This window comes from Paramormyrops kingsleyae, chromosome 15, assembly GCF_048594095.1.
Source record: "Paramormyrops kingsleyae isolate MSU_618 chromosome 15, PKINGS_0.4, whole genome shotgun sequence".
NCBI lineage: Eukaryota > Metazoa > Chordata > Actinopteri > Osteoglossiformes > Mormyridae > Paramormyrops > Paramormyrops kingsleyae.
Window position 1 is genome coordinate 20,980,040 of NC_132811.1, and position 15,061 is coordinate 20,995,100.

General features: G+C 42.5%; 1 protein-coding gene across 3 annotated transcripts; it reads right to left on the bottom strand.

Moving 5' to 3' along the window:
* Positions 1–2,840: 2,840 nt before the first annotated feature.
* Positions 2,841–12,677, bottom strand: LOC111834802 (uncharacterized). 3 transcript variants are annotated; one of them, XM_072699511.1, is made up of 14 exons: positions 12,394–12,677; positions 10,599–11,610; positions 9,397–9,667; positions 9,161–9,264; positions 8,828–8,850; positions 8,424–8,464; positions 7,760–7,904; positions 5,651–5,810; positions 4,997–5,120; positions 4,843–4,877; positions 3,709–4,720; positions 3,336–3,396; positions 2,959–3,030; positions 2,841–2,852 (listed from the first exon to the last, which is right to left on the bottom strand). In XM_072699511.1, the coding sequence occupies exons 1-11, from the start codon at positions 12,400–12,402 to the stop codon at positions 4,659–4,661; spliced, it is 1,986 nt and encodes a 661-aa protein (XP_072555612.1). In that variant the 5' UTR covers positions 12,403–12,677; the 3' UTR covers positions 2,841–2,852; positions 2,959–3,030; positions 3,336–3,396; positions 3,709–4,658. The 3 variants fall into 3 exon arrangements, with proteins under 3 accessions (XP_072555612.1, XP_072555611.1, XP_023650256.2); XM_072699510.1 differs by having other exon boundaries at positions 3,709–4,726; XM_023794488.2 differs by lacking the exons at positions 2,841–2,852; positions 2,959–3,030; positions 3,336–3,396; positions 4,843–4,877 and having other exon boundaries at positions 4,662–4,726.
* Between the last annotated feature and the right edge of the window lie 2,384 nt (positions 12,678–15,061).

The window sequence follows — 15,061 nt, forward strand, 5'->3', positions numbered from 1 at the left end:
GAGTCACTGTGGCCAAAGACATACAGTATGACTCAAATTAATGTGGCGGAAGGGGTTAGGGACCTTAGACAGGACCACGGCACCTGAAGCAAAGTAACCCGACCAGCTCCGATATCAGGGGCAGTCAAGAGGCAGCCAAATCCCGAAAACAGGATTTACGAGAGAGTACTGTTCTGGAGCCCACACCTTTTCGATCAGAAGAAAGCCAATTTTCCCATCTGTGAATAAAAGAAATGCTCATATAAAACGAGTCTAATAATATTCATTTTTCCAGTAATTTGTATCAGCATGCAGACCCGGGACACTTTCTCTTCCAAATGCCAAACCAAAGATTGCAGTACATCACAAGAAGAATAGAGTCATTCACAAAGAGCCATTGTAGCCATAGGCCAAAAGGAGAATGATATATACATATTGTAACTCTTAATGTTTTGGTATAGTTTCCACACTGGCTGAGCCAGAAATCCCGATGCCCCCTTGACCTTCAGTGTTCATCGGATCCCGTCGGTCCATGGATTCTGATTTTGCTTTCTCATGGTCACCTGCCCCCGTCCCCGTCATGTGCACTGGATTTTCATTGGTAGCTTATGAAACCGGTCACTCCCACCGTGAGAAGATGACCGGCTTGATAGAGGTAGGCTGACGTCCACTGCGATTCCCACCATGTGGCCAAAAGTATCAGTATCAGTCATCAATCAATGCTCAATACATTTAGTCTCACTAAAATACTGTACAGCGTGCTGGAGCAACAAAGGATGTGAACTGCGTGGGCAACCTTCCAGAGGTGACAACTGGAAACACTTTCCACTGAATTCATGGTTTTTATCTGTAACAACTGACATAACAGAAGATTAAATCATCCTCTTTGATGAACAGATAGTTGGTCCTTTTTAAAAATAACTAACGTACAAGACATCGAAAAATCATGCACTTATAGTTCATTTGCTTATACATTTCCTTAGACGGTAACAGTTTATAAAACAAATGTGTTTATTGTTAATAAATCACAGAGAACCATGGTTCTGGCATTCATTTAATCTGTTTCATCCCCAGTACTAATACTTATGTAAAACATTGTTAATACTTATTTAAAGCTTATGTCCATGTCTCAATTAGAATTTTTTATGTATTACATATAAAAGTAGAATATTTAAAGAGAATGAATAAAAATGATCATGTTATGGAATCACCATATATACAGATATTAAAGGGTCTTTGGGTTTCTGTGTTTTGTAGCCATATTGAAACACTATTCTGTTTTCAGGGTGTTTGCCACATGTTTCTAGTAAAATCAATGACTCCTGCCTTCTGGGGCTGAATGCAGTACTGAGTCCAAACAGTCTACATTGGTTATTCCTTTTCGTAAGCTAAAATTCATAAATGGCTTGAAAAACAACGCGGTACTTCTATACTTCGTCAGTAACTCGGGTCTCTTGATGAGATGAGAGCATTTCCTCATAGCAGATGACACCTGTAACTTCTATACCGACGCCCCCTGGTGGAAACCATCTGTCAAGTCTTGAACTCACAGCGGTCTGCCAACACAAACTGTAAGAGGAAAAAAGTATGCAAGCATTCCAATGGGTAAAGGCATCCCGGGAATGTTAAAAAAGGAATTCTGCCCTAAAGCTTGGGTTCAGTCACCAAAATGTGAGCCATGTTTATGTTCATAATGTACATAACCCCACCTCTATTATCTTGATGCCCTGCACATCCGTCTTGTTTTAGGATTAACGTTTTTGTCAATGTTGGGTTCATGATGTAAGGGACTGGGTTAAAACTTTCTGTGAATTACACGTACTGCCCCAAAACGTAGTTCACACAGGTTTGATGTTATAAGTTTGTGTGTGTGTGTGTGTTTCCCTACTATGCCCTGGCACAGCTTGGGGGCAGAAGGGGCAGGTTTGTCAGGTCCTGGTTCTGCCTTCCAGGATTATTTCCAGCTCCACCCTCATATGGGGTTGAGTGGTTCAGAGGAGATGAGGAATGCTCTACACGTCAGGCTGCTCGCTGAGAGCAAAAGATTACAAAAAGACAATTAACCTGCAGAATCACTAAGCAGATCAGTCCAAGGTGTCGGCATAGAGATCAGGAGGAGGAATGATGTCCATCACCGTTTCCTCTTCCTGGTTACGGCTTTTAGGGAAAATGAAAGAAAAAGACCCGCATCACAGAAAGCCACAGTGACATGGTGGCCAAGTTTAACTAGTGATAAGGAAATGAGATAAGGAAATGAGATGCATAATGTTCACACAATGGAGCGTGAAATACTCACAGGGATGACGGCTCGTTTTCATCATTTGTGATGCCTACAGGTAAAAATCAGTACAAGAAAATTATTGTTTCTGAGGGTATTCCTACAGTATCTACCAGTATCTACCAGGGCTGGACTGGCCTGTCGTACTGGGCATAGCGTTCTCCCAGAGGACCAGCAAAATTCATTAACAAATTTTTATTCTTATTATTTTATTCTTTCATTCGTTTGTATGTATGTATGTGTGTGTGTGGGCCTCCAAAAGTCCAGGGCTCATCTTTAATTACAGTCCAGCCCTGGTCTTCACCAAATCCCCCATTTAACTGAACAAGATGTATCATTAGAAAATCTTCATATCATACACTGCACGGGATGAGCTTTTTTCCTGAAGTTCTGCTTATTTGATTTATGTACCTAATCTTCTTTGCCATCTGGGTCCATGCTGACCCACCCTGGCCGCCCCAGGTCACACAGGAAGCCCAAACGAACCCAAAACCCGTGACGACAGAGCAGTATGCTGCCAGGTCACAGCCACCCAAACCCTTCCAGCCAGACTGCCCCAGGTCAAACACAGCAGCCTCACTTACTTGGTTCACTTCTGCATAGAGAGAGACAGAGAGAGAGAGAGAGAGAGAGAGGGATGAGTGAGATGCACATGGCCCAAGGAGACAGTCACTTCACGGCACCTTCATTAAAAGGCTCACCTTACTGATGGGCTGCTTTCTGTCACCTTCTGGTTCTGGAAGAATGTGGCCAACTTCTGAAGAGCTTCCAGGCTTGACGAGAGAGGAAGAGCAGGGAGAGGAGGATGCCACAGAAACAGTTTAATTTCTCAGAACAAGGCTTTTTCTCCACTCCGATGCTATTATAACAAGTTACTTTACCCACTGAAACCAATGAATGAACTGCAATTACGCTCTCATGTATTTCCACATACGGAACTGCCCACTGGCCCTGCCGCATCATGAATAGTGCCATAAATTAGTCACGGAACTTGCTGAATTTGACATGAAAGCCTGGTACCATTTTCCTTTGGGGGAGTCTTTGGTGCAGGTTAGGACAGGAAGGTGCATTAACTTACTGGGTAACGTTATTCTCCATGCTGCCATCGTGCTGGGTCTCCACGAGGCTGGAGTGCCGCTCTGTCGAGAGCAGATCATGGGCCAGATTTAATACTCAGCTGGTTTCATTTACCATTATTCAGCTCTGACCCTGAGGACCTTTTAGAAGAGCAAGTCTCTGAAATATATCTGCTTTTACAGTCCAGGGCACTACAAATGAGTCACAAAATACTGCAAGCTAAGATACTTTAGACAGAGATGACCTATTGTACAGCAAATCCAAAAAACAAAAACCATGGAGTCACTGAAAAAATGAACAAGCCATGAAGCATAACCAGAATAATTTGTTTCTCTATCGTAAATCATAGTATTTATGCTATTAATTTTACTCACTTATTTCAGGTGCTGAGAAATGATCAGGTTCCCTGTAAAATAAGAAGGTCCACATGTAAATAACTGCCAGACGGGTTTTAAATAAATTAACATAGAAATAAATACTTTAAATATAAAGTGCCAAATACGTTCTGAAAAATGCATCATTAGGTGATTTTGCTGTTGAGCATCATGGAGTACTTACACAGACCTAGATGGTACAGCTTACTACACACCTAGGCTATGTGGTGTAGACTACATAAGGCTAAAAAGTACAGTATAGTAAATACATGAACCAGAAACAAAGTTATTATCATCCAGTGTTATGTACTGTGTATAATATACTTTGACATGACTGGCAGTGCAGTAGGTTTGTTTACACCAGCGTCCCCCAAACCCGTCAGAAATGTGTCGTGCATTGATGACTTTGACGTCACTAGGCCACAGGAATTTTCCAGCTCCATTATAACCTTATGTCACCACCATCGTATATGCGGTCTGCCGTTCACCGGAACATCGTTATGTCAGGCATGACTGCATATTAGTACATTTTTATTTAGCAGATGTTTTTATCTAAAGTGACATACATTTGGGGAAGACAAATTCAGACAGTCCCTGCAGCAAACAGGAATGGAACCAGCAAGCAGGTGCACATTGTCCATTGGCAAGTTTGGAAATGTTCCCGGTGTGCTGGTCTTGTGAGTGCTGGTCTTTTTTCTACAGCCTATAACCCAGGGATGCCCAACCAGTAGGTCTATCTCGGCACAGACTGGTCAGTGGCAAATTCCTGGGCTGCTTTTCGTTGCCAGTCCCCCCCTGACCACAACCTTCTGACCTTCTGATCACAGACACGACATCATGACCTGAGATGCACACCCCCCCTTGACCCATTCCTACTCTACACAGGAAAAAATGATTAGTATATATTAATAGCATTAATAGCTTAGATATGAACAACCCCTTTAGCAGACTCACTTGGGCAGTGTGGGGGACATGGCTTCCTCATCGTCGTACGTCCATTCCTCACTGTCATCTGAAACTGAGCGAGAACCCAATCACATTTGTGTGAAGATACCCAGAATCCTCAGCACCATCTTTATGAAGCCTACTGCGGTATATTATATATAAACACTATATAAAGTATGAAATACTCACAACTGCCACCGGACAGGGGAAAGTGATTGGAGGACCTGAAAATGTGCGAATCACAGTCCTTCTGAGCAACAATGTCAAAGCTAAGACTGTCAGGGATTAAGCGCCATATATACACAGAATTTCAATAAAAAAGGGCCTCTGTCAGCTGGGTTACCTGCTGCCCACGCTGGTGGTCTCTCCGTTGACTGGTCCGCGGCCTGCAGCCTGGGCCGCCTTCTTTCCCAGCTCCATCATCTCCTGGATGTCCAGCTCGATCCCCTCCACGGAGATGTAGCCATCTGGGGGACAAAGACAACACACACGCCGCCTGTCAGTCCAGGGTGGCGGGAGCAGCCTGCGTCTAAGCTTGGGTGCGCTGAGCTGATACCTACCATACAGAAGTAGGGGCCTCCACACATACGTAAACACAGAAATGCACGCTTGTTTGTAAGTGTGCAGTGAAGTGCAAAATTGTTATAACTTCAATGAATAACAATAAACCTTATAATAATTTTAAATGCATATAATAATTTTTTTTTTTTTTTTAAACTGGCATCTTAATGCTGTTGTGGTGCGACAAACATAATCTGAGGGTTAGGACAGACATGAAAGCTAATTATTCCTAAGCATTTTAGAAGAATTCATTCTTAGGTTAACCCCCTTAGTATTAAAAAAGCTACAAAAAAGCAAAAAGCTAAATAAGAATATCTCCAGGGAGGCAGTGACGCTGGTGAAATGATGAACAAAAAGTGAAGTGCTGAAGTAAGGTTACCATCATTCACATCTGCTACCAGCTCAGCACCATCATGGCCGCCACGCTCACACTCACAGTTGTTGTCCGCGCTCCTCGCCAGCCACTTCCCCTTCGGGCAGTTGGTGGTGCGGATGATGCTGATGATGTCCCCGCTCTTCACGGCCAGGCTGTTCCTACGGCCTTTGCTGGCCACCGTCACCTTAGCCTGGTATATGACCTCCTCCTGCCCAGTAATCTGCATAAATAATAACACTGGCCAATCAGTCACCACGCAGTGCTAATGACATACTAATCGCTCTAACGGCCACGTGACAGCACAGCATTACACCTGAATGGCATGGGTCATACTAACAGCAGCGTGTCAGTATTCCAAGTATGTGAACTCCAGACCAGAATGACTGAAACACAGCTGCCTCAACTGAACTTGTTGGCAGACAGAAGCAACAGGCACAACAATTTCTTATTTCTCATCTATAAAATCAAATGTAAAATCATACTTGTACACCTCTGAAAATGAGAATACTTACAACTTAAAAATCAATTAACAAGCAGTGACACTCAGCATTGTTTGATTATAAAGTTTATCTGTTCTGTCCTGAAACACACAGGACACTTTCTGTGAAGCTGGGCATCCAGATGCTGCGATGCCTGACTGATATCACCGTAAAATATACTGCATTCAGTCTATAGCCGGGGGGCCCTGCTTTTCCCTGTATTTTTTCTCCCTACTTGGGGTTTTTTGGTTCATTTTTTCTCAGCTGCCATCTGTCTGTCTTTCTTTCATTCATTTCTTTCATTCATTTCATTTCCTTTTCTTGTATTACTATCCCTTAATGATGTTGTAATGTCTCATAACAAAGTACTCTGAAGCACCTTGGGGCAACTCTATTGTGAAAGGCGCTATATCAAAATAAATTAAACTGAACTGAACACGTATTTTAAAAAGCATTTAATGGGGTGTGGTGGCAAACTGCAGTGCTGTCGGGATTTCTGAGCTCAACAGCACCTCATGTGTCTGGAATGAGGAAGTATGTGGAAAAGCGTGCTGATGATGCTGTACAAACTCAGCAGAGGCTCAGAGCAGAGCTGGTGTCTCGTCATCCATGGAGAACTTCCTCCTTCCTTACCGTCTGTGCCGGGGCACAGGAAATATCACTAAGAACGTGAACTAAATGAGTGAAAAAAGGAATTTGTTATTACAAATTAAATAGAAAATTTGGTCGGGCGGAATGTAGCCAACAGGATAAACTAAAAAAAGGGAAGCAAAAAAAAACACACAACAGTAACATATTCAGAAAAACTAGCAACAAACAGAAAATGCTTCCAAAAAGCTAAAATAAATATATTAAATGACCCAGCCATTCGAAAATCTAGATCACATTGTGAATTGAACATAAAAATGTATAATGAATGACAAAGAGAAACAGAAGAGCAACCTGGCTGACACTATACAGCAGGCCTGTATGAATACCATGACGAGCCGGAAATTTCTTGAAGGTCTCTTTCATTGTTATTTTGACTGAGAGAATCACACTTGGGGACATGTGTAAGGAGCTGTCATCCAGATCATAAACATACAGGGCAACCCCCCCCCCCTCCCGCCTGCCTCCTGAAATGTCACCCTGGTGACAGACGGGTGACAGTGTCTCTCACGGTGTATGTATTACCCTTTTCCGTAGTCACATCAGATATCGCCCCTTGATAGAACTAAGTAATAAAGTACAGTCTTTAATAAAATCTGATAATGTGTGCTTTATTCACATGTGTGTTGTTTGATTACAAATAAGAAACTGTGGAGCACAGAGACATATACGAACACTATGAAGGGCGCTACAAATGCAACAAATGAAATATCCTAATATATCAGATTAATGCAGATCAGACTTAATAGTGAGCCCCCGCATAATGTAAGGTTACTCTCTTGCTGTGACCTCCATGGGTGGCAGCCCATGTTTGTGGGGGGGTTGCTGTGTGGCTTAGGCCACTGTGCCTCTGATCAGAGGGTCACAGGTTCAAATCCCAGCAGGCGACCGGCTGAGCCCATCTCCTGAATCATATGTCGCTTTGTAGAAGCACTGGTGCGTTTTAACCTTAGTGGGGCTCCCACAACATGCCCCCAACCTCTGCTTGTGGAGGAATGTATTCCTATGGCTTTTCTGCCTTTACAGCCCCCCACTACCTCACCTGGAACTTCTTCTTCAGCGTGCTCTCTTTCTTCTCCCTCTTTTTCTGCTCCTTCTTCTCCTTCTCCAGACGCTGCTTGTCTTTCTTCCTCAGCTCCTTCTCTCCCGGTCCACTGGGGTCACCTTTCTGCTCGCTCTTCTCCTGGCTGGGAGGGAAGAGTGGTGCCTTTGAGCACAGACTGACACCTCGGTTGGGATGGCGCCTCACAGTGGCCGCACAGGATAAGGGTCACTGAGGAAGCCCTGCCTCTTTCGGGTTCATTAGGAGAGACGGTGATTCTCAGCTTTAAACCCAACAGCCACTTCTCTTATATGGTTTGATAATGCAGAATCGGCACTTATCTTAATTAATGTAATTAAATTGGAAAACAGCAAAAAGAGGCAGAAATGGGCCATTTTCAATTAATGCCTCGTACATATTTTGGTTTCCTTTACTGACAAATTGGATAATTCTTTCACCATGCAGCAGAAAGTACAGAGATACCGTAACCCCCTAATTCTCACACCAATGAAAACCAAAACCGACGATTTCTTGTTATCTAACGATTCTAAAAATCCATCAGTGTTTATCATTTTTAAATCATTATTCATGGACTGAAAAAGAACTTTTGGATTAGAAGATTAGGCAGGAAACACACGATGATCCTTGTGGCAAAAGGACATACCGGGATTTTCGGAACCACGAATTCCTGGAGACATCTGGGGTCTGGACAAAAAGAAAACAGGAAAACACGAGAAAGACAGTTAAGGCCGGAAAACGCTGGAATATCAGAATGTACACATCATGAGTATGTGGTAATATGTGACAATAGCAAAACAAAGGCAAAAAGCACATTATATATTACTGTCAGGCTTCTCTCACAGTGTAACAAGTCAAACAGTTCGAAACACGATCACAGTGATCATAACAAAACAGTGATGGATGTGTTTAAAGCCATACAATGTGCTGCCATAACTGATTGTGAGTAATCAAAGACATCAACTGAAATGCAGTGTTGTAGTTACTCTTTTCCCATTTATTATTAATTGTGCAGTGTGGCACCAAACCCCATTTACCCAAAGCATTTACCATTGCCTGTGTTTCATAGGGGTCTGTAAAACAAAAACAAACAAAGGTGAAAAAACTGCGGAGGGATATACACTGTATTTAAATACACAGTTTACTTTGTTTCTGTGGCATACAAATTAAATCTTTGTCAGATAAGGATTTCAAGAAATATCTTTCATACAGGAACAGTCAGTACCTCTACCAGGATCTATACCAGAGAGTGTAGAAGATCATATTCATAATGTGTCATTTTTATCTTGAAGGCACATAGCCTTGCACTCGAGATCTACCTGCTATGACATCATAATGTAAGCAATACAGAAGCCGTCTCACTACTGCCAAAGGTTATCTTACTTTTGGGGTGTCCGTTACGTTTGCGCCCATTTAGACCCTTGCGGGTCTTCTTCTTGTCCTGAGCATCTTTGTGACTGACAGGGCTTTCATTTGGAGTCTGAACCCTACAAAGAAAAGTCATAAAAGAACTCAGTTCTGTCAGGAACCTCATAAATTTTATATTAAAATACAGATAAAATGGACATGAAAATAAAAAACATACTAATTTCAGTCAAAGTTTCATACAATCACATTACCCAGATACTGGCAAATGGTCAGCGATGGGCCCAGTCATCTCAGCAAGTGGATCATTGTGTTCCAATTCTCCATGGCCCGATTGCTCAAATTTTGGAACCTCACAGTCCGTAACTTCAGGTTCTGCGGCTTCAAACTCAGGGGCCTGAGATTCTTCAGGGTTAAACTCTGGTGTCCAATGATCTGGAAAATCTGAAGCTACCACTTCGTGGTCTGGACCTTCAATTTGCGACATCACAAAAGCTGGATCTTCAAGGACTGACTCTTCTTGTGCTGCAAATTCAAGGTCATATCATCTGAGACTACCAAATACATGCTTGAATTGCATAAGCAGTCTGCTCATAAATTCTTCAATAATATGGACCAAATATGTTCTTAGCCCTGTAAACTACTAAGCCTTTCCCATTTGTGCATTGCAAAAAATGATTCAAGAATCACATTACGCTTATACATTATTCTTGTGTTGCACATTTGGTGATTCGAGGTCCACAACTGACCTTAGTGGCTTCAGTGCGAAAGGACCCAAAGAATTTTTTTAGAAACTAACTTCAAAACCTGGCCTTCCAAAAAGTGACAGAGTGTCATTCTTGAGGTGCTGAGCAAATAAAAGGCTCAGAACTGAGACAAACATGTCAACAAACACAGGCACTTCTCCCCCGCTGATGTTATGAAAAGAATGTTCTCCTGTGTTGCACATTTCTCACCATAATTTAAAGAGCCTTTTCGTTGCCGTCGTCTTGTGGTTCTGTAACTGTGACGTTTGCATGGTTCCCCTTTGCAGTAAAGACTGAAGCTCTACCTCACAAGCCCCCTGATAGTGGCATACGTCTCACTGTACATAACCCCAGTGTTACAAATGCGATATTTCAGATACTCTCCCCTCCTTATGAATCACGCTGGGCACAAAGCAGCCTTTCAGTCTTTTGATATGTGGTCTAGCCTGGCCTTCAAATCCCAGCACACATATTTCTCACATGTTTAAATTTCACCGAGTGCTGTCTGTTTGTACCATACAATATAAATTTGTATATATATCAATGTGATGATATCATCATTCTGCCTTGAAAAAAGGGTAAAATAAATCAACGTGACCTTAATTCCAAATTCTAGCCTTGGGTTAGGATCAGCCAATCCATTCTTTTTCTTCAAATAGAAATTATTTGTATTTATGGTTACACTTTAATAAACACACAAAAAAACATACTTTGAGATGAACCGTTAATCTCAGCAGCTGGAGGAGAATCAGAGCAGGTTTGGGTGCAGCTTTCCACCAGTGGGTCCTGATAGTCTATGGGGGGCAGAACCAGCAGATTGCTATCCACCTCCTCTTGGGGTATGCTGGCAAAAGGCTGAGCTGGGGAGATCTTCATCTTAGCTTTCTCCAGAGCTCTCAGAACACGCTTGTCACAAGGTAGGGTCTTGCATAAAACAGGGTCAAGTTCAGCCTTCGGTTTTGTGGATTCAGCTGCAGCAGGGTGATCCTTTTTGGGAAAGCAGGTCCCCTGGCTTTCACCCAGCTTCTGGGCTTCTGTGAAGGCTTTTGTGGGTGTCTGGGTCTCTGTGAAGGCTTTGGCGGGTGTCGGGGTCTCTGTGAAGGCTTTGGCGGGTGTCGGGGTCTCTGTGAAGGCTTTGGCGGGTGTCGTGGCTCGTGGCTCTGCAGTCCCGCAGGCTGCACTGGTGGAGCCTTTACTGGTTTGGGGGGATTCCTTGTCAGGATTTAAGGTTGGTGTTGAGCTGACGGCTGGCTTTTCCCATTTAGGCGGAGGACTTTTGGCAGGAGTGAGCAGTGCCGGGCCTGAGCTGGCTTTACCTTCTTTAGCAGACACGAGAGGCATCTTTTTATCATTATGGGCCGGCTTCACCATGCAGACCTCATCCTTCTGGTTCAGATCCTGGACCTCTGCACTGAACATGGGCTTTTTATCATCCTCTTTGCCTTTGGGGGATGTGGGGGATGTGGGGGACATGGGCTGACATTCTGGCCGCTTCTTGCTTAACCCCTTATTGTCATCTTTGAAGACCACTCTTGGTATGACTGGCATCTTGTTCTCCATGGCTAAATTGATGGAGGTCAGAATGGAGGAGCGGCCCCCGGGAGGGGGAATCTGACTCGGTTTCTCTGGAAGAGCAGGTTTGCTTGTTATCTGTTTCACAGCTGCCTCTTCCTGAAACTTGGCCCGCAGGGACTTAAAGTCAGTGGCGTCCTGGCTTGGACCCTAAGTGAAGAAAAATATATATAATGTGAGAAATGTTCATATCTGGGAAAAAAAAAAACCTGATGCAACCAAGAGTAAAACCAACAAATGACACACAAAAGCAAAATATCATTGGCAAATGTGGCTGAAAGTTTTTTGTCAAAACCTGTAATATGTATCGTAAGCTTTTATTGAATTAATAGAAAAATACCGCGTCTGCGAATTCACTCAGAACACTACGGCCAACCTAGGCAGTGTGTCTGAAAGTGTGTGATATATCTTTGTGTTTGATTCATTTGTTAGAGACATTAGATAGATAGATAGATAGATAGATAGATAGATAGATAGATAGATAGATAAATAGATAGATAGATAGATAGATAGATAGATAGATAGATAGATAGATAGATAGATAGATAGAGCGTAAATCAGGGAAAACAAAGGTCTTGCATCAAAATGTATATAATTGCATATATAATATTGACATATGCTTATGTATAGTAATGACATTGGCAACACGCTTACGGAAAGCTCAGCATAAACGCACCAAGGAAGATTGTAAAGAAAACTTTTAAACTATGTATAAAACACATACATAAGAATAAACGTAAAAAGAATAAAATAAGAATAAAAGTACCACCATGTGCACATTAATTTGGCTGAAATTTAACTTTAAATATCTCGCAGGAGAATGGGGATGTCCAGTGGAATGTTAAATCTAGGTAATGCTAACTTCATAGCGTAACGCTTAGAAACTGTCAATTACACGTTATTTTCGTATCAAGACAAACTTTATTCTCTTACCTGCTCCATGGTCAATCTCGTGTAAAAGTCCCTGCAAAAACTGGATGGCGAATATCCTTTGTCTATTTATTTCTAGGAAACCTTCATAGTATGTACAGTATATGATTTTTCCCTATATTAATTCACGATACAAGACGCCGGTGCAGTTCCAGCATCAGCTTATTTTACTGCGGCATTTGTGAGACCGCCCCCGGCTTCTCTGAACTGCCAGACCTGCTTCTGGGTTGCAAATAAACCAGAGGACGGAAGATTCACGCAGAAATGATTCAGTCTGTCAGGCTCGTTTGACTTGTCCTTCCTCGGCGGCGCGCAGCGCGCTCTGCCTCTCCAGGAATGCCGCAGATCAGGTGCATCAGTGCTCCGCATTACTCCATACGAGGGTTCGCTACATGACTTCATGATCCGCATTAATGTCCATGTCTACTGTTTTAAAAAACGTCTATTTTTTTTTACTAATATGCCGTATGGGATAAGTACCCTAACCCCTAACAACCCCCCTCCACCCTCCGGTAATGATGCCTTGTTGTGGACTTGTAAAGTTACCAACGATAGATTACATGTGAACAAAGTGCAGTTTGATGTTAAAAATCTGTAAACTGTGATCGGTATAGTTAAGGTCTGCCTTATCATGCTGTACGAAAGCACTTTAAGTTTCAGGGCAGTGTGAGCTGACAAATCAGATTAAGTGTTTTTGAAATGCATTTCCTCATGCCATGTGCCTTCTTATCAGTACCTATAATCCAAAATCTACCTGAATATGATCATTTATACAATCACAACTGCCGTAACTATGGTATGTTTGACCATCCCTCATGATACTTGAGGAGGGTTCTGATTTTCAGTGGACCGCCGTGTTATACCCACGTCAATGTCGTTCTTCAAGTCTCTAGAGAGTAGAGCATCTCCTTAATGTAGCAGCAGATTATGCATGGAATGAGAGTGAAAGGCATCCTGGCCATATTAGAAAATTCCTAACTAAAATGACTGGATTAGTTGACAATTAGCATTAAAAGGGTTCAATTAACAGATAAACAGTGTTAAAGTGAAGTCTAAGACCCAGTTTAAAAGAAGCATGGCTAAACAAAGAGATAGATAGATAGATAGATAGATAGATAGATAGACAGACAGACACCCAATTAATCAGAAGAATTTCCTATTTAATCCACACCCACAGCTGACACAGATATTTAAGTAAGCATACAGTCATTATCAGCAGAAAGGGTGGTTCTTGCAGAGGACAAGTTAATGACTTTCCTCTTGGCACCATGTCATCTTTCCAATAAGTCAGTCTGCCACTTTTCTGCCCTGCTAGAGTTAAACACAAGTGAAGTGATTGTAACACACAAATCATCTGGGATCAAGTTCAGATGTGAAGTGGTTGGCCACACAAATTGACAGAAATCCCCAACATCAATAACCAACCTCCAAATCCAGCAATGTTCCAACACTGCTGGACTTCCAACAGAAAAGTAGAGCTTTTGAACTGCCAACTTTATATTAATACCCTTGCTTTCATAAAGAGATGTTAGACCAGCAGATACTTTTGGCCATATTGGATGGATGGATGGATGGATGATAGATAGATGAACAGAACAGTAAATGACACCCATATAGAGACTTCTTGGTTAATCTGCTCATGGAGTCTTAATAAAACAGACACTATATTATTGGTCAAACTGGTCAGGTTGGATTTCTTGCCCAAAAGGGTAGATGCTTGTCATTCCACAGAGTCCTTTGCAGTGCTGACAGTCGGAGCCGGCTACAGTCCAGGTAGGCAAGGTTACTGAGCTCTAGTGGTATCTCGATTTAAATAGCTAGAACAGGTTCCGGTAGCCTTTGTTTGAATGCTGTGACAAGAAGATGCGTGAATGAGGAACTAACCTGGATTTGCTCCAAAAAGATAGACACATGTGGAAAGGTTATGTTGCCTCATTTAAAAACACAAGTGACGCAGTGTAAATGAAACTTCCTGTGAGCCTCCCACGCTTTTGCTCAATTAAAAGCTAACTCTGGAGCAGGACTCTGGAGAATGTGAAGATGAAACTTGGAGGATGAGCTGTCACATAGGTAGCAAACCACAGGAGAGCCTGAAGCAATAAAGAATGCAAAGCAATGCCGTGGCAGGACATGCACTGATCCCAGGTCAGTGAGTAGGATTTCAAAAGGAAACTCTGGAGTAGTCTTACACTAAATCAGAGTATTATGGGTTTGTTAAATAACTGATACTCACTGCATGTGCATACCACAATGACTATTATTCTTATTTATCTCTGACAAGGAGAATAGGGACTAGCTAGACACCAAAGAGTGAGACCATTGGTGGGTTGTTGTCCTCTAGGAGAATCACAATGCTCGGCAGCAGGGCATTATTATGTATAGTATGCTTATTCGATCTGGGGTATGATAGAAGAGGGTGTCATTCATTTTCAGAAACCGAAACCAAACTAGTGCTTGTAGGACTATGGCCCAAAACCTCATCCTCTCAGAACTTTCTGTACTAACCTACTCAACCCACCAATCAGGTCAGGTACGAAGCACCATGCTGTATGTGGGGGGGGGGGGGGGGTAACCCACAGTTTGTGGTTGATAATATGAAGCTTCCCCTTGCTGCTCACAGCAGAGCCGAGAAAAGGAAATCATTATTCCTACCAAGAGGAAACAAATGCCA